At 48.1% G+C, this 18,153-nt stretch overlaps 7 protein-coding genes across 7 annotated transcripts; 5 read left to right on the plus strand and 2 right to left on the minus strand.

Moving 5' to 3' along the window:
* Window positions 1-34: 34 nt before the first annotated feature.
* Window positions 35-730, plus strand: M437DRAFT_86480 (uncharacterized protein; the record flags this gene model as incomplete). The annotated part of the gene is made up of 2 exons (XM_041028470.1): window positions 35-407; window positions 471-730. 2 exons carry the CDS (start codon window positions 35-37, stop codon window positions 728-730), a joined length of 633 nt encoding a protein of 210 aa, XP_040877793.1.
* Window positions 731-1,178: 448 nt separating this feature from the next.
* On the plus strand, window positions 1,179-2,984 carry M437DRAFT_86481 (major facilitator superfamily MFS-1; the record flags this gene model as incomplete). Its single annotated transcript, XM_041028471.1, has 1 exon — window positions 1,179-2,984. The coding sequence occupies one exon, from the start codon at window positions 1,179-1,181 to the stop codon at window positions 2,982-2,984; it is 1,806 nt and encodes a 601-aa protein (XP_040877794.1).
* Window positions 2,985-3,456: 472 nt separating this feature from the next.
* M437DRAFT_67936 (uncharacterized protein) lies at window positions 3,457-4,692 on the minus strand (the record flags this gene model as incomplete). The annotated part of the gene is made up of 1 exon (XM_041025021.1): window positions 3,457-4,692. The coding sequence occupies one exon, from the start codon at window positions 4,690-4,692 to the stop codon at window positions 3,457-3,459; it is 1,236 nt and encodes a 411-aa protein (XP_040877795.1).
* A 1,696-nt stretch (window positions 4,693-6,388) lies between these two features.
* Window positions 6,389-7,053, plus strand: M437DRAFT_77131 (uncharacterized protein; the record flags this gene model as incomplete). Its single annotated transcript, XM_041026746.1, has 2 exons — window positions 6,389-6,861; window positions 6,912-7,053. The coding sequence occupies 2 exons, from the start codon at window positions 6,389-6,391 to the stop codon at window positions 7,051-7,053; spliced, it is 615 nt and encodes a 204-aa protein (XP_040877796.1).
* Window positions 7,054-7,564: 511 nt separating this feature from the next.
* M437DRAFT_53588 (uncharacterized protein) lies at window positions 7,565-8,652 on the plus strand (the record flags this gene model as incomplete). The annotated part of the gene is made up of 3 exons (XM_041022552.1): window positions 7,565-7,698; window positions 7,749-7,832; window positions 7,887-8,652. The coding sequence occupies 3 exons, from the start codon at window positions 7,565-7,567 to the stop codon at window positions 8,650-8,652; spliced, it is 984 nt and encodes a 327-aa protein (XP_040877797.1).
* A 3,578-nt stretch (window positions 8,653-12,230) lies between these two features.
* M437DRAFT_53760 (DUF124-domain-containing protein) lies at window positions 12,231-13,129 on the minus strand (the record flags this gene model as incomplete). Its single annotated transcript, XM_041022585.1, has 4 exons — window positions 12,231-12,306; window positions 12,358-12,503; window positions 12,552-12,682; window positions 12,736-13,129. Coding segments are annotated over 4 exons (747 nt in total), but the record flags the coding sequence as incomplete, so codon positions are not given.
* A 1,729-nt stretch (window positions 13,130-14,858) lies between these two features.
* Window positions 14,859-17,332, plus strand: M437DRAFT_53690 (uncharacterized protein; the record flags this gene model as incomplete). Its single annotated transcript, XM_041022570.1, has 2 exons — window positions 14,859-16,401; window positions 16,458-17,332. The coding sequence occupies 2 exons, from the start codon at window positions 14,859-14,861 to the stop codon at window positions 17,330-17,332; spliced, it is 2,418 nt and encodes an 805-aa protein (XP_040877799.1).
* Window positions 17,333-18,153: the final 821 nt, after the last annotated feature.

Consider the following 18,153-nt stretch of genomic DNA (forward strand, 5'->3'; position numbering starts at 1 on the left):
CTTGTGTTCAGCACTCCCAAGCGTCAAGTTCAACATGACAAGATCAGAGGGCTTTAGATGCCACACCACCCCTTATCAACAACAAGAGGCTGCGCATGTGAGATCGACTCCCGCCGCCATTCAACAATCAACCAGACCTCTCTTCCAACAATCTCGAGAACTTCAAGCCGCCCTGTCAGATGATGACCCCGCCGAAGACTACACAGACGAAGACCACATCTGCGAGATGATTGACGAAACTCTCGCCATGCTTGAAGGCAAGCAAGACGTCGGCGTGTTTTGTGTCTGCAAGCCGACATGCGAATGTAAAGAAAAGTGTGCAGTCGCACCCAGGGACAAAGCATGTCCTTGCAAATGCTACGAAAGGATGTGGCCACATGTTAGACGCGAGCAGCCGCAGAACGCAGGTAAGCAATGGTAGAACTAGATTCGAGATCGATGAATTAATCTGATTTTTCCCCTTTTTGCAGGCAACCAACCCCAGGCCCGCGTGCAAGAAGAACGCCCAACCACTCCCAGGAGCGTCTCAGTATATAGCCAAAATTCAATCCAAGCAAGTCTCCAGAGAGAAGACCAACAGGAAGTTCACACTCCTGACAACAATCATGCCTCTCTCTCGACAGAGGGCACCTGGAGTGCCAGTCGGGCAGAGCTCTGGGCCCGCCTCTCGGCACCGGGTCCGCCCACCCCAACAACAACAACTGCAAAGCCCAAGGCGGGCAGAGGTTAGAAGTCTCTGCTTGGCCTCAGAGGCCGCAAGTCGAAGTGAGTGGGGAATTTGGGAGTGTGCAAAAGGGATAGACAACCAGGTTAGATGAAATGAAGTTCTCATGTTGCTGAACAATACCTGCTTCTCCTTGTGCCAATGTCTGTTTCATTATAGCTATAGAAATGCAGAATAGTTTACGGTATGGAGTAATGTCCACAGAAACATATCACACATGAGCTGTTTCTGTGGGCACCACTCTTTTCCGAAAACTATTGTGCATTTTTATAGCACACATTGAAGCAGGACGTGAAGTCGGGAGATGTTCCAAACACTTACAGCGTTGCAGACCTGGGCATCATGATCTTCAGAAGCACGTACCAGGCATCAGCATCGTCATCAACTGGGTCGTCATCATGAACGTCAACATGGTTCTTCTCAAGCAACAACACCTGCTGTAGATCTACAAATCATGATTGTTCGCAAGATCACCGCGACAAAGCTGCAGGCTGCGAGCTATTTACTTGGAGTGGCACTCTTCTCCATCTCGTTTCTCGTGTTCTTGAATGCATCCATCTCGTTTGTTGTCACGGACGTCATCGGCCGCAAGCATGGTGTCGGCGATGTAGTAGGAACACTAGGTTTCGCTGATGAGCTTGTCGCGTTGGTCGCATGCCCGCTCTGGGGCTTGCTGAGCGATAAAATAGGAGTCAGAAATGTGGCTGTGATCGGATATCTCATCATTGGCGCCAGTCTCATGCTCCTGGTGCAAAGTCGCAATGTATACCCGCAGCTGCTGCTCGGTAGGATGGCATTCAGCATTGGAGGCGCCGCCTGTTCTACCATGGTCACCGCTATTCTGCCTACTATGACGGCCGAGCGAAAACATACTCCCTCTTCGGAAGGCAGCCAACCACATGGAGAAGGCCTTACTACGCCGGCAGATTCTAGCGCTCGACACTCGGGTGCTTTCAGTATTAGTAGCGAGGTCACAATCACACCTGCACGCTACATACAAAGACCGCCCAATCTCAGACGCCGTTCGCAAAAGCGCCGCTTTACTACAGACCCGACCGCGCCAAAGAAGTCGGATCTCAGTCAGCTTGCCGGCTATGTGGGCATGTTCACCGGAATTGGCGCATTGGTAGCCGTCGGTATCTTCCTTCCACTTCCCGTCAACTTTTCTGGAAGAGGCGTCGCCCAGGCAGACGCTGTCAAAGACAGTTTTTATGTCGTCGGAGGTGTGTCTATCGTTGTTGCCGTACTAGTGGCTCTTACCCTTCGCGGACTTCCAGGTGAAGAGGACAAAGGCTTCAACAGACTCTTTTATTCTGGAAGGAGCACCGAAGAACATGAGACCAACGAAGCCGCGAACCTACATCCTTTGCCATCATACTATCAACTTGTCCGCGCCTCCATCGTGCTTGGCTTCACCGACTCTCGGATTGCTTTGGGATATCTAGGTGGCTTTGTTGCGAGAGCTTCTTCGGTCGGTATATCGTTATTCATCCCACTCTTCGTCAACGCCTACTTCATTCGTGAAGGCCTCTGCTCCAACGACCCAAGCGAGGACATAAAATCCAGCTGCAAGCGCGCATACACACTTGCATCAATGCTTACCGGATTCTCACAATTGACCGCTTTGCTGGCTGCACCTCTATTCGGCTGGTTCAACGGCTACATGAGCAAGAAGGGTCAGCTATCATACCTCCCTCTAGGCCTCGGTGCCATTGCCGGCATCATTGGATGTATCTCATTCGGGCTACTCGACAACCCTGACCCATTCCATGGAAATGCTGGTGGCAAAGGTGCAATCTTAGCCGTCATTCTCCTCGGTTTCAGTCAAATCTCAGCCATCGTCTGCTCACTAGGTATTCTAGCCAAGGGCATACAAGCCTCCAAACCTGGAACCTCTGTCTCTCCGACTACAGAACCAGATACCCTGCCTGAAGCACGCGAGCCTTCTACCGCAGCAACCTCCGCAGAAGAACCAACGGAGACAGCCCCATTACTGCCTTCTGTCAACGAAGTCTCCGCGCCGCCTACTACATCTAATATCGATAGGAGCCAACTCAAAGGCACAATCGCCGGTGTATATTCCTTATCCGGTGGTATCGGCATTTTGCTTCTTACAAAACTCGGCGGAGTGCTATTCGACAAGACCAGCACAGGCGCGCCATTCTACATGCTCGCGGCCTTTAACGCTGTTTTGCTTCTCGCAGTTGTTCTTGTTTTTATCGTACAAAGAGTACGGAAAGTGACTGTCTCTGATGCATGAGGCAAAAGGGCCTAGTGTAGACTTTGTTTTCTCTTTCTTCTAATGAAATGAATAGTTGTCCACGCAAAATGACCATGTTTCTCGTATGGAAGAATGAAAATCTGTGCCAAGTTCTGCTATAATGTCTCTTGATTCTGTTTGACTCTTATTTGCCAGTCTTGTGAAAGAGTAGAACTAGAACAGTAACAAGTATTGAACAGGTATTGTCAAAATGAACAGAGAAGGAATAGGCAAATAGAAGATTCAGATATAATGCTCAAGATGTATTAGGAAAAAGGAGAAGACTATCTACTTTTTTATATATCATAATGTCGCCTCCACAAAAAAGGTTATACATTAGTAAAAAGCGCAGACTGTGCCAGCAGATTGTTTGTTCGGTTTTGAAAACGACAGGAGAATGGTAAAGAAGATGCCAGACCACATGTGGCATATGCAAGTGACAAAGGAAAAAGAGAGTGCCAAAGCAAACGCTCTAGTGGCGGAAGCGGTTGGCGTTGGTGGTGCCGTTGAAGGGAACAATGGCGGTGGCAAAGGCAGAGGCAGATGCGCGAGAGGCAGACTCGACCGAGGCGCGCGAGGCAGAGACGGAGGCACGCGAGGCAGAGGCGACAGAGGCGCGAGAGACAGACATGGCCGAGGAGGCAGAGACCTTGGAGGCGGAAGAGATGGAGCTGGCAACGGAGGCGTCCGAGGCACGAGCAGCAGAGACCGAAGCGCGGGAGACCGAAGCGGCAGAGATGGAAGAAGCAAGAGAAGCAGCAGAGGCAGATGAGCGAGAGGCAATGCTGGAAACCTTGGCGGCAGAGGCAGCGGAGGCAGCGGAGACAGAAGATGCGGAGGAGATGGAAGAGGCAACAGAAGCAGCCGAGGCCTTGGAGGCGGAGACGGAAGCGAGTCTGGAGGAAGAAGCATCGGCTCTGGAGACGGATGCAGCAACAGACTTGGCAGAGGCAACAGAGGCAGCGGAGACGGAAGCCTGAGAAGCGGCGACCATGTGAGCGCTAGACTGAGAAGCAAGCATGGCCGAAGAGCGGGAAGCCTTGGAGACGGAGATGACAGATGCCTGAGAGGCAGAGACCTGGGCGCGGGAGATGGAGGCAGCGAGGGACTTGGAAGAAGAGATGGAAGCCTGAACAGCCGAGACACGAGAAGCGGCAGAGGCCTTGGAGACGGAGGCGACAGAAGCACGCGAGCTGGAGACGGAAGCCTTGGAAACGGAGGCAACAGAAGCTCTGGAAGCAGCAGCCGAAGCTTGAGCAGCAGAGACGCGAGAGATGGCAGAGGCCTTGGAGACCGAAGCGACCGAGACACGGGAAGCCTTGGAGACTGAGGCAACGGAAGCCTTAGACTTGGAGACAGAGGCTCTGGAGGCAGAGAGGACAGAAGAGGCAGAAGCGCGGGACTTGGAGGCAACCGAAAGGGCCGATGCCTTGGAGGAGGAAGCAGCAGCCTTCTTGGCCTCAGAGACGATACACTGGCAAGCAGCCGAGACACGCTTCATGGTCAAGCCGTTGACAGGCGAGGAAGAGTGGGTGGCAGCGTTGATCCAGTTGTTACAGAAGGTAACGGGGGAGCTCTCAGCAGCGCGGACACGAGCCATGTCGCTGTCAACACAGACAGCTCCTCTGGCGACGAGGTCGTCAGCAGGGACAGCCTGGACGAGAGCGGCACCGAAGGCCATAACGGGGAGGAAAGTAGCGAAGTGCATAGTTGCTGATTTAGGAGTGGTGAAGTGGTGATTGAAGCGAAGGGATGTATAAGAATGTATAAGAACGAAGGAGAGCCGAGCTGATTAGTTGATTAGGCTGTAGAAGAGTAGATTGATCGAGCTGATGATTTGGTTGAAGGGCGGTGGTTCGATGGGCTTTATATCTGTAGTGGACCAGGTCTTTCTGGTTCCAGCACGACAAAATTTGAGATAGGCTTCTGCTCCAGTGTCAACCGCTGCACTATTGCATCGCGTGTGATTTCTCCAAACAATTGAGGCTCCAGAACTCTTTGACCTACAAGCCTAACCGCTTCACCACATGGCTACCGTAAAGGGAAGAGAACCACGACCGTGCAGGGCCGGCCATGCTGTTCTGGTACAAAAATGCGAAAACGCTTCAGCCAGGCCATCGGCAAGCAGCCGAAGAGTGCAGGTCTACACGGTGTCCATCTGGTAATTGGTCTTCTGGAAAGCTGAGGATCCAAAACGGGCCGTTGACATCAATTGTTGGAGTATATGCTGCAGAATCCATCAGACGTGTTTTTCGCAAGGCTGAGGCGTAGTATGGCAAGAGCAGCCGCAAGTGCCAGTGCAGGCCCCGAAGGTTCGGTGCAGGGAGAAGACCTTGCACCGTTGTTATAGCCGTTGGCACAGAATTCTGAGAAAACCGTCGTGAGTGACCGTTTGCGGACAAAGCAAGTCGAGCGTCAATGGCGGTCTGGCTACAGCAATCGAGTTTGCGGCAGTCGCCTCCCACGATGCGACGGGTAATTATGTCTGACCGTTACGAAAATCAGCCGTTGTGACAAGTTCCCTTAGAAACCGCACATTGAGGGTTGGGGCAAGATTGCACGACAGCAAAATGTAGAGGCAAGGTTGATGGAGTGGCTGCGATTAGCAATGCCAATTCACTACAAGCTCAATGTGCTGCGATGCTATCTCGTATAGAGGCGCCGTTAAAGCCATTGATCGAGTTTCGTCAAAAGTCATACTTTATCACAATGTGGATCTGTAAGCATAAACTCGTGTTAGCATGTGGTTCCCGGCGCTGCTATTACAGCATCCGGAAGCATCGGTTCAAAGATGGGTCAATAAACAGAAAATGTAGGCTGACAACGAAGTCAGGGATGAGACAAAAAGTAAGCGCATAGGTCTTGGATTGAGAAGCGTGAACAAGTAGGCACTTGGCGAGTCTGGAATGGCTGGTGTGATAATAGCATGGAACAGTAGATCTTGACCAGTAAAGGGATAGGTAGGCGAGCACGCGAGCGGACATGTCAAGCAAGAAGGAACGTTGAGGGATTGTCAGGGCCTGCGTACGGAGCCGCAAAGGTCCGAGGCGAATGGAGAGTGGAGAATGGAGAGTCAGCCCTTTGTACGGCTAGAATGTACCGCCTCAGACATGATTGATCGGCATTCGCGTGATAGTGAATCCACGTGGAACCTCGACGTATTGGGGAGGTCGAGGTTTCTCGTTGTATAGCTTTGGCAACGAGATCCAAGTTCATCAGTCGATAGCGAAACAAGCGTGCCGCCCAGACCGTCAATTCTTGCTTGACAAATCTCGCTGGCAAGCTGAGCCGACCAACACGTGAATGAGCTCTCTCGTAGCGGAGTTTAGGCGATATTGCCGTTTGCTGGCTGTTCCAATGTTGGCCGCGTCCAGATGCTTCATCTACCACCAACATCCCCAACCATGTCGGACGCGCCCTCGAGTCGACCCCGCAAGGTTTGCTTCGTGACAATTGGCGCGACTGCTTCCTTCTCGGCCCTCATTCGCGCCACCCTCTCGTCGTCCTTCTGTCACGCGCTTGAGCAGAACCACTACACAGACCTGATCGTACAGTATGGCGCCGACGGTGATAGCTTGTTCCAGTCACTGGTACACGACCTAGATGCGGACAAACAACATGCTGCTGTCAATGTATCTGGATTCGGCTTGGACACGAGCGGTCTTGGACAATACATGAAGCTGGCTAAGACAGGTGGAGACGATGGTGGTGTAGAAGGCCTTGTCGTCAGCCATGCCGGCTCAGGAACCATTCTCCATGCTCTGCGCGTCGACGTGCCGCTCGTCGTTGTACCAAACTCGGAACTGCTGGACAACCACCAGGTCGAGCTCGCAGACGCCCTTGCCGACCAGGAGTACGTCGTCCACGGCAAGCTGGAGTGAGTCTATCGCATCTCCACATATGTACTGGATGCTGACGCTCACGCAGAGACCTACCGCAAGCACTACTAGACGCCGAGAAGTTACGACTCCGGAAGAAAGCGTGGCCACCCATCAACTCAGGTACACACCGACAAACAAAAGGCCTTGCTGCCGTTGTTGACGAAGAGATGGGATTTTTGGTTGATTGAGTCCGGAACTCTCGACTCGTGCGCAGGCCGCAAATCCTTGGACAAGATGTGCTGCATAGCCGATACATGATAAACATGCATTTACGACATCACGAAGCATCATCAGCCTGCATATGGATTTCACAAGGCTTTTGGAATAAGAGTAGTACACGCCGTGCGGCATCAGGACATGGCAGAATCGGACTGCATTGATCGGCGGTGCGGGGTGCACCAAGTCAAGCTTCACCCACGATCAGCTTGAACTAAGTACGACATCAGCGGCAGGAGATGAATAATTCTTCCGTTTACCACGACCTATACTACATACAGCACGGAGGAGAAGGCTCCCGCTCCTTTGGTTTTTCTTGGTGCTTCGCATGTTGGTGCGGATAAAGCCCAAGGCATCTTTGCACGCGCATCTCCGGCCAGTACGCACAACCGCTGCGGCCAGCAAAAAGTATTTAATCCACTCTGCCTTCCTTACTCTGTCATTTCGATCCTTGACCTCTTTTATCACACCTAAACAGCAACCATGGTCTGGAAGCCAACTCTCGCGATTGCCATTGCAGCATCAGGTTTGTCGAATGTAGCCAATGCTCTACCAAATCACCAGCGGGAAAAGGCACACTACCCTGGTTGGGCTCAAATCAAGCATATCTTCGCCTTGTAAGATATCTGTAGCATCTGTCCTACTTACTGGCTGACCACCCTACAAGTGGTGATTCGTACACGACAACTGCTTTCAACGTCTCTCTTTCGCAGCCAGGACCTGGTCATCCCCTTGGCAATCCAACATATCCGTAAGCGCGCTTTTAAGAGGAGCACCGTCTCAGACATACTGAACAAAGGTGTAGAGGACACACTTCTTCTAATGGACCCAATTGGATCGACTATCTGACAACAACATACAACAAGTCATTCATCGAAACTGTCAATCTAGCATACGGCGGGGCAACTGTTGACTCGGCTCTTGTTGCACCCTATTCACCCACTGTATTGTCCGTGAAAGAACAATTCGATTCTGAGTATCTGCCGATCTATGCTTCTCACTTCTCTCCCGTCCCATGGAGTTCTGGCGATACTCTCTTTGCCATTTTCATCGGCATTAACGATATAGGCAACAGCTACGCCGCTCAAAACGCAACTCTGCTATCTACAATCTTCAGCGAGCTCTCAGGCCTCGTAGACAAAATCTACACTAGTGGTGCCCGTAACTTCCTCTTCTTGAATGTGCCGCCAATCGACCGCTCGCCATTGACCCAAGCAGCTGGCCCAGCCGCTCAATCCATCGAAGCCGCAGATATAGCAGATTGGAACAACCGCCTACTCTCCCTCTCAAATACCCTGACCCGGAAGTACAAAGACACGACCTCCTTCGTCTTTGACACCAACAAAGTCTTTTCTCGCGTCATCGATCATCCCTGCGCTTACCCGCAAACCTGTCCGTATCAGAACACGACCGCGTATTGCACGGCATATGAGAATGGAACTTCCACGCCTACTTCATTTGATCCTGTTTGCGGGATCTCGGTGGACAAGTATCTTTGGTTGAATTCTTTACATCCGACGTTTAGAATGCATGAAGTTGTTGCTGAGCAGATTTTCAAGTTGATCAAATAGGATGGATGGAATGGCTTGCGAAGATTGTCTCCGTAGTCTTCCATATATGTTCACGTTCATGAAATTGAAGTTGTTGTTTCCGTTCCTAAGTCCACTTATGTAGTATGAACGTGCGTGATATGCTGTAGATACCATCAAATATAACCACTGTGTTTTACCTAGCTAAGGCCGTGTTCGCTTCCTAACGAGGCCTGTTATCAAGTGGCTTCGGGTAGCGCGGAAGGAACCGACTAGCAAGCTAGTTGCTACTAAGGAGGTTGTTCGCTTCCGCTGGGCCAGCTCTGAGCTCTATGTGCACGTGATTCTTGTCAGCTTCTCGATTTATGTGGGGGTACCATAGTAAAATGAAATGTTAGAAAACTAAAGTCAATAATACCTCGAAAATGTTAATAGGACTACCTACTACCTCTATTTGCTAACCCTTAACTATACTATAGCACTCTATTAAGTAGTTACTAGTGCCCTCTAACTCGCCATTACTATAGCCGCTATCGCTGTCGCTATTATAAAAAGAGGCTTTAATACTATTATAGATATTAGATAGGGACTTATCGTAAATGCTAGAGAAGGAAGAGGGTAGTAGCCGTCTTAACTAGACCGAGCCTATAGAGAAGGCATTAATCGATACTCTTATATACTAATAGGGAAGGGGTAAGTAAGTAGGTAATAGATAGAAAGAGGAGGCCTTTCTACTAACTATTATGCATATTAAGCGCTTTATACCCCCCTCTAACTAAGTCTTAGTTAATATAAAGAGGGTCCGGACTAAAATAGATAGATTAAAGAGGTTATAGAAGGTATAGGTAGCGATAATAGCTATATCTAGATAGACTATCGATCTAGATAATAGGTTACTAAAGAATAATAAGGTAGTTATAAGGGCATACTTTAAGAAGTATATTACTATAAGGTACTTTAAGACTAAGCTATTACCTTATTAGGATAGTATATATAAGCTCTAGTAAGAGAAGGCTACTACTAGTATATAAGTAGAAGGTATCTAAGTAACCCTAGCCGAAGTATAAAGTAATAAACCTAATAAGTCTTTAATATTAACTAATAATCTAAGTATATATAAGTAGTAGAGTAATAGTCCTACTATCTCTAGTAGGCATAAATTTTAGTATTAAAATAAGAGGAAAGTATCTAGATTAAAAGAGAAACTTAAGTATAGAAATAATATACTAATAGTATAGTTAGTAGAGAGGAGAGATCTAGTAAGAGCTATAATAGTAGTATTTAATAAAAGGTATACCTCTAAGTTTAATATAGTAACTTAGGTATATATTATAACCTTTCTTTAGAAAACTAATAATACTATTATCTTTATAATATTGCTAGATATGCACTAGAAGGTACTACTTAATATATAGCTTATAGAGGTATAGTAAATTAATATAGATAGTTTAAAGAGGTAGAAGGAAGTAAAAGAGTAAGGACTTAGTTAAATTTAGTTATTATTAAAGTAACTATGTAAGCTAAATTTAACTAAGTCCTATATACTTAACTTGCTTAATTTAGTTAACTTCTATACCTCTATACTACTTAAATACCTTTAATAATCCTTCTATATCGTATTAGCTATCTTCTTTCTCTTTCTTACTATTACTATTACTAATCTCTCCTTTTTAATATACCTATTAGTACTATAGTTATTCTTACTAGAAACTACCTTAAGTTCTATATTAGTAAAGTAAATCTCGTCCTATCTATACTGCTAGATAAAGTTATTAACTATAGTAAGCATATATACTAATTCCTTCTAGAACTTTAATAAGTACTAAGGTCTCTTTTAAAAGACTTACTAGTGCGCTTTAAGTACTCTAAAGGCCCTTTTAATATAGTTATATAGAGAGAAATATTATAAGTTAAATAGCTTTTTCTTTGTTACTAGCCTCTTATTAATAGATTTCTACTCCTTTAGATAATAGTATGTCCCTCTATAAGAAATAAGAGTTATCTTAGAGTTTAAATACCTAGTATTAGTAAGGTAATAGTACCCTTTAAGTACCCTAAAACCCTTAATTTTAGCTTTATCTAGTACCCTTATATTATATATACTTCCTTTCTATCCTATATAAATATAGATAAACTAACTATCGAAGTTATAGGTAGTAAGGATATTCTAACTAGTTATACCTTTATAGTTATAGTATACCTCTATTTCCTTACCCTTAATATAGATAGGCATATAGCTCCTATCTATCGCCCTAATATAGTCCTTAAAGTACTTTAAAAACTTAGGGTTTAGTACTATCTAATTAGAAATAGAAGTAGTCTTATCTAGTATTTAGATAACTTTAAGGTATAGCTAAAAAAGGCCTATTAGGACTTAATATATTACCTTTAAGATAGTTACTATTAAGTAGTAGAATTTCTCTTATAAGCTTTAATAACTATATCTAGTTAATACTATATAAAGAAAGATTACTAACTTCTCTACTATAGTTACTAACTAGCTATCTCTAAGGTATCCCTTATTAATAAGCTAAGTTAGTAAGGCTTTAAAGACTTTCTTCTTAAGATAAGTAAACTAATATATATAAATATTAGACTTAGCTTTATAAAGCTCTCTAACTAACCTCTTCCTCTTATCCTTTTCTATAAATACTATTCTAATACCCTTACTCCTATTTGCTAATAAGTTACTAATTACTATATATACTATTAGCTACCTTAGGGTAAGCCTCTATATGTCGTCATCGATACTATTATCTATTAGTAATTAATTATAAGGCTTCTAAACATCTTATATGCTTAAGTCCTAATAAGAATACCCCCTTAAAATGCTAGTCGGGACTAGCTTTTCCCTAACGACGCTAAGATCGCCCTTTTTAGTAAGGAATACGCTAAAAAACCTTGTTTCTACGAAAAGCTGACCCGCCCTCGGTTTCTAGATGATACCGGCTCTCGGAAGCAAACACCTCGCTCGGTAGCAGCTACGGTGGCCGTTAGCCACCTGATCAACTTACTAACGACGCGGAAGCGAACACGGCCTAATCTTGTCGAACATGGGAAAAAGCCGTTGGATCTCGGAAACGGTGTAGATTGGTGTCCGTGGTCATCACCCTGGTCTTGATATAGTCCTCTGTTTGTCCGACCGATTCATGGTTGCAGTGCTCGGTAACACATGGAGTATGGTTATTTACCTTTTGTGCTTGTCATCGACACATTAATGACCAAATCTAGTGTGGGTTGGAGCCACTGTTCCAATCACCAGACTTTGAACTGACAGTGGTTGTGAGATCGTAAGGATGAAGCTCAAATTCGACCTGAGCATGACGTTCTAGATACCTTCGCCCAACACAAAACCAGAACGAATTCGGTATGATCAATGAGGTTCAGAGCACAAATGGGGACAAGTGAAGAGGTATCAATTGTGGATACTAATCGAGGCAAGGTCGTGGGTGACTAGGTAAGTCAAAGCCAGGGTGGCCCCAAAAGCAAAGCCTCGACTCCAACCCAAGCTCTACGCAGGGAACTCATAAAAGGAAGAATTTCCCTACAAGGCCTGCCTTGACCGTCGCCAGAGACGTATACACCGAGCACTTTCCAAAGAACGCCCAATTACGAGGACCCTATCCCTTGACCCTGCCCTCTGTCGCCAGCCAGGTCGCGAACTCCACTGGGTTGCGAGTTTGCATGAAAATGGTACTAGACAGAGTCAACAATGCGATTAAACATGCAAGACAAGAAGAGACGTACCCTGGACCTGTAAACTTGCACACTAGGCCCTCGCTGGCGCTCAGATTGGAAATTATCCCACCACTGGCGATACGTTCTAGGACGTATTTGGCATTCCATGCAACCAGGTGGCCGTTGTCGATGATGTACTTTTCGCCTGGTTGAAGCTACTCTGTGTCAGCATTGAAACCTAACTGGAGGAAAGACAAACTCACATCTTTTCGAATGATGGCACCCAAGCTGCTAACCCAAAGGATTCCGACGCCGGACACTTTGTAGACAAAGAAGCCTTCGCCTGAAAACATTGCTTTGCTGAGTCCTTGAGCCTTGTAATCCTTCACCACACCTATGATTGATTTCAGTGAGAGATTATTCGTTCAGGAGTCGATGCATACCTACCCTGAGTACAAGCTAAGAAGGCATCTTTGCCTACGTTCCAGGTCTCTTCTCCCGTAAGTCTGATATTGGTGATATCACCAAGAGAAGCAGGTGCGAGGAGAAGCTCGCCAGGACCAGTGTACGTAGATTGAGCCATATGACCACCGGCAACCAACTTCTTGAAGGAGAACTTAATCGTGCCTTGCAAGGTTATGGTCGGGGACATGGCAATCATAGCTCCTGGTTTGACGGTCAGAGGACAGCCTATAGCAAGCTGGAGTGTGAGAATGGTATTCGTGTCTCTGTGGCTGATTCTGTAGCTTCCACCATTGAAAGTGCCGACATCGTCGACAGTCGCACCTGCGCCAACAAAGTGCGTCTGTGGGGGTGCACCGCCGGGCAGGTTGGATGTCAGCGAAGTATTCAGCGGTGGTCTAACAGGCTCTTTTGCTTTTTCGTGAGAGGACTGAATGTTCTGAGGAGGGCCAGGATAGTAAGGCAGGGATTGTTGCTGAGGTGAGACAGGGCTTGGCTCGTACTCGTGCGCACCTACGTTGCCAGCAGGTGGAGGTGGTGATGCCGGAGGAGATACAAATTGAGTCTGAATAGGCTCTGGAGCAGCTTTGTACGAGAAGCGGGCCGTGTCTGGTGGGGGAGTAAAGTGCTGTTGTGGTGATGGCTGAGGTTGGGGAGCCGGTGAGTAAGAGGTGTTCCCTACGCTGTTGTGTTGGTCGGAGGCTGGTGGAGGTGGATAGTGCTGGTTGTTGGTTGGAGGAGTATCTGATGTAGGGGGAGCGAAATAGCTCTGCTGCTCTGCAAACGGTTGTGTCAGATTGTATCGTTAGCAATTGATGGATGGATATACCTTGAGGAGGAGCTAGGATCTTGTCGTTAGCGATAGTCATCCTGTCTCTTGTATAGATGGTTGCTTACGAGGGAAGTATTGAGCTTGATTGTTCGACATGATTGAAAGAAGCCTGATCGACTCAGGCAAGAACGATTTTGTCTTCTTCTGTGTGTGCCTTCTCGATCCAGTTTCCAATTCACGACACGAATGCAATACTAAGACAATTGCAACAAACAACACTCAAAGAAGAGAGGTGAGAACAGAAAGAGAAACCTACGTCAAGGTCGCAGCATGGCGGCCGTCTCGGACTATTAAATGCTGCTTACCTCGTAGCCTTATGAGTACGCTTGCAGGTCGCTGTGCGATGCTATTGGAGCAGTGCCCCGCTGCCGCAAGCGCTGCCATCAGCGTCGGCGGTTACAGTCCTTGGCCGCAAGGCATCTTCACCACCTGAGACTCGTACCTCGATGAATGTGCTACCCTTGTTCGTAGGTCTGAGAGACTGTAACTCTGAAAGCTTCGTGTCCTCGCTATGCGCAACAAGCTCCGCCAATGCTCGGGTTGTCGCATTACGGCCGATTGGTGCAAATTCAACATCGCTTACGCCAGTAAGATAGCAACTGCAGACACAAAAGGTCATCTGCGAATCCTTCTGGCATCGTCTGATTTCGCAAGGCGCAGTCTATTCAGATTACACGTCGGCACCTCCGGACAAGCAGTATACAGCAACGACTTCAATTGGCTCCTTTCCAATTGTGAGTCAGCCCAGCGGCACCCCACACTTGGATACGATTACTTCTCAAACTCGTAAGGGCGCCCCCAGTAGCCTGGGCACTCTGAGCAGCAAAGTTGTCCCTAGTCAGGGGGCCTGGCGTGCTGGGGGTGGCCGTGTTTTGACCCCCACATCCTTGAATAGACCATTCCTGTTTGGGGACACCGCGATGGAATGCTTTTGATTGGCCAATTCTGTACTCGAAGGAAGGAGATGAAGGCTTAGCTCCTCTTCGGTGACTCGACCGGGAGCACTTCATCTGACGGTATTTACCCAGCTCGTGTCCAGACTCGAGTTTCTTGGTCTTTTGTTTCCTATCATTCTTTTCGACAGTCTTCGCTCACCACCCGTAAACTCACGGTGTGGTCTTGTCAATAGAAGCGACCTACCGCAAAACCGCTGCCTTGATAGTCACTGTATCATCCGCAGACCGCGAGTATCTCTCAACTCATTTCATCTCTACTCAGAGAAATCAAAATTTCCTCACTTTCAAACTTCATTCAAAATCCATACTCATCCTTAACAATGGATATGTCTACTCAAATACCCATGGTTGGATACTTCATCTACCGCTCGAGCGAGCAAGCCGATCCTACCGCTCTCGAGTTCTGCCCTCCCAAAGGTTCCGATGAACTCTTCTTCGCTCTGAAGACCGCCTTCCCTCACGTCAAGACCCACTCGGACCGCATGAGAAATGCAGTCATCGACTTTCTCAAGCAGGAGCTTAATGAAGAACAATCTCAAATGACAACTCCTGTCATTCCCCTGGACGCCGACCTGTCTTGCGATATCCCCACCGAATCCCCTTGGCGGCCTTCCATGGACTCTACTACCTCTACTCTCAGCAGCCCCGATCTCTTCAACATGGCTACTCCTGCATCAATGTCCTCGTCCCACGCTCCCACAATGAGCCGTCAAAACTCTTCTTCCCAACCTAGCACCACCCAAAAAGCTAAGCCTGGACTCGAAGAGATGACCGGTGTCTTCAGCTTGTCATCGACCTCTCAACCTAAGACCCGTGTACGCAGGAAGATGACCGAGGCCGAAAAGCAAGAGTACCGCAAGCGCCGTATCGTCAAAGCATGCGACTCGTGCAGCAAGCGTAAGCGAAAGTGCTCTCACAATCAACCTGAAATGGAGAAGCTTCGCTCATCCAAGGTCACGAAGCCGAGAACAACAGCATCGAACATCAACTTGGCATGTGTTGAGCAAATTGAGAAGGCCATCTTCCAGCCTGCAGAACCTTCTATCGTCGACGAAGACCCCTTCATGTTCCTTAATCAGAACATGTTCAGCGAGCTTCCCGTCACTGATGACTTCATCTTCGACACTGCTACAATTGCTCAAGTTCCCCAACAAACTACCTGGCCTTGGAGTGATACTGCTGACTGGACTCTTATTGACACTCCTCTACTCGGCCAAGCATCACCATCCTCTCCATCCCGACAACAAGCACTGTTCCCTGCCTCAAGTGGCCTCCTTTCGCCGCAGCCGACACCGCAAGTAGAACTGATACACGAGCCGGCCGAACAATTACGGGCCTCAGAACTACCAACTACGACGCAAACGCCAACCCGAACGTGGCGTACGTTCTCAGACTTCTCTCGTACAGCCTTCTCCACCGCCGACGGCCTCGACGGCAAAGAACAATCTGCCTTTATGGGTCTCTCAAGTCCAGGCGACATGGTGTCGCCTGCTCAATCGCGTAATGTACACTCTCCTCTGGCAACTCTTACCGGCACTCAATCTTCTTTCTCTCTTGGCGGCTCGGCCATTTCCTGTGGCAGCGACAAGATGCTACCACAGTTCGTTCCACAGGTCTATGGCCTAAGCGAAAGTGTTTGTCGCACTGAAGCACCACGAATTAGGCGAGGTCCTAGTGATGGCATTGCTAGCATTGCTAGCAAGGGACTCATCGGTGGACTCGACCAAGTAAACTCACAACAAACAAACAATGGTCAAAATGGTGCAGGACAACACTTCGTACTGACCGAAAACAATGCAACGTCTCCCACGACAATGGCGGGAGACCGATATATCGGGAACTCAAGCAGCACTCGAAGCACAGGTAAACACAGCTCCAAGCTCAACTTTTTCTTGAGAACTCTGCTAACGTTTCAGCAGCTGCATCTACCCAAGACGGACTACAGGGTTCAACAAGGACGCTCGTACTTGCTGCATCATCTGCAGGACTCTCACCCAGCTCGCTCAGTGCATCTGCCCAGCTACCTGGCGCAATTGCTAAAGCAAGCAGTCACGTACTCAATAGTGCGATGAACAAACAGCCCACCGCTGCTGAAAGTGTGGAACACGAAAACATTGCTGCTACTGGAGAAACACCATCAGCAGCCCGACCATCTAGCTTGTCAGCCGACTCGACAAGTGCATCATCATCAACGAGTGTACTTCACACCGTTCCTGCTAGTCCACGACTACGATCTCAGGCTGCCAGTCCAGACCTACATGGCGGACTATCTACCGCAGCCAGCACACCATCGGCACCCGTCCACACGACCGCCCACGACGAAGACACCAAGAAGCTGACCTCGGCCGAAAAGGCCAGGGTCGATCTTGAGGAAGAAGTCGAAGAGAACTCGCAGCCTCAACGCGAGCAGGCTCGACGACTACCCCTCAAGTCTGGCGCAAGAATGACACATGGCCACCTGAGTGCTGTAGCCAGCAGCTCCAGTAGTGGTGCAAACGTTCTCGCCAACAGTCAAACTGCAGCACTTCAAGCAGCAGCCATGACTGTACAGCCTCTACGTCACCGTCACAAGCGATCGCCTGGACAGATCCTTGCTGCTACAACCTCTGCAGACCTTGGTCTCGAGGAAACAAGGGTTGCGGCTGCCATTTTGGTGGCCCAGGTCTGTGCAGCATGGGAGGCCGCGGCTGGTGCATTCGTGCAAACCATGCCGACACGCACAACATCTTGTGGAAGCAACGATAGACTCTGCTCTTCTTTGTCTGTTCCTAGAGCTGTGTTGTCGGCTGCTTAGCACGACGAGGGTGAGCTCGATAAACAATTTGTTTTATTTGTGATAGCGTTTTTGTTCTTGAGTAATTGTTTACACGATGATGATGAAGGGGAAAAGGAAGACGAAGATGTGGTGATGGAAGATGCTTGGGAGGAAAAGTAATCTGGCGTTTATCAATATTCTGGTTTTCTTTCGCATGTTCTTGGTTACAAGTGGCGGGAAAGAGACGTTATTACACTTCACTCTCTAGATAGAGTCTTTGCTAAATGCAGATTGATCACCAACGCTTCCTGCTTGAATGTCTAACCATGAATGTCTCATATCTGAACAATCCTTGTCTCGACACAGCCAGCCCCTTGTTTAAACCAGACAAGTCAGCGTCATGCTCGTATAGCCAAGAAGCTCTTCGATTCATTGTTCGACAGCTGATCAAAGTCATGGTACCGGGATGGAATCATACACGTGAAACATGTTTATAGGGGATCGATTCTGATAATTTCGTGAAGTTGATATCTTCTTGTTAGGGTATCTTGGTGCCCTTGTATGCTTATGCCACCAGCACATCTTGATCTGGCTATATATGGATGGCTCTTTCTGTCAAGAGACCTATCTTTTCCACTCCTTCTGTTGCCGACATATAAGCCATATGCACAGCAGCTCCAGGCGCTGGCAATAGTCATATCTGGTCTTTTGCTATTGATGGTTGGGAGGCTGCTTCGCCTGTTCGCATTGTTTCGACAGGCGTGGCCGCTATGCCCGAGCTCAAGTGAGATGTCCTCAGGAACCGCGTCATGGGCTCAGAGCGAGGACCGTTGAGGCGTCGGGCTGGTGTCATTTGTAGC

This window comes from Aureobasidium melanogenum (assembly GCF_000721775.1).
Source record: "Aureobasidium melanogenum CBS 110374 unplaced genomic scaffold scaffold_18, whole genome shotgun sequence".
NCBI lineage: Eukaryota > Fungi > Ascomycota > Dothideomycetes > Dothideales > Saccotheciaceae > Aureobasidium > Aureobasidium melanogenum.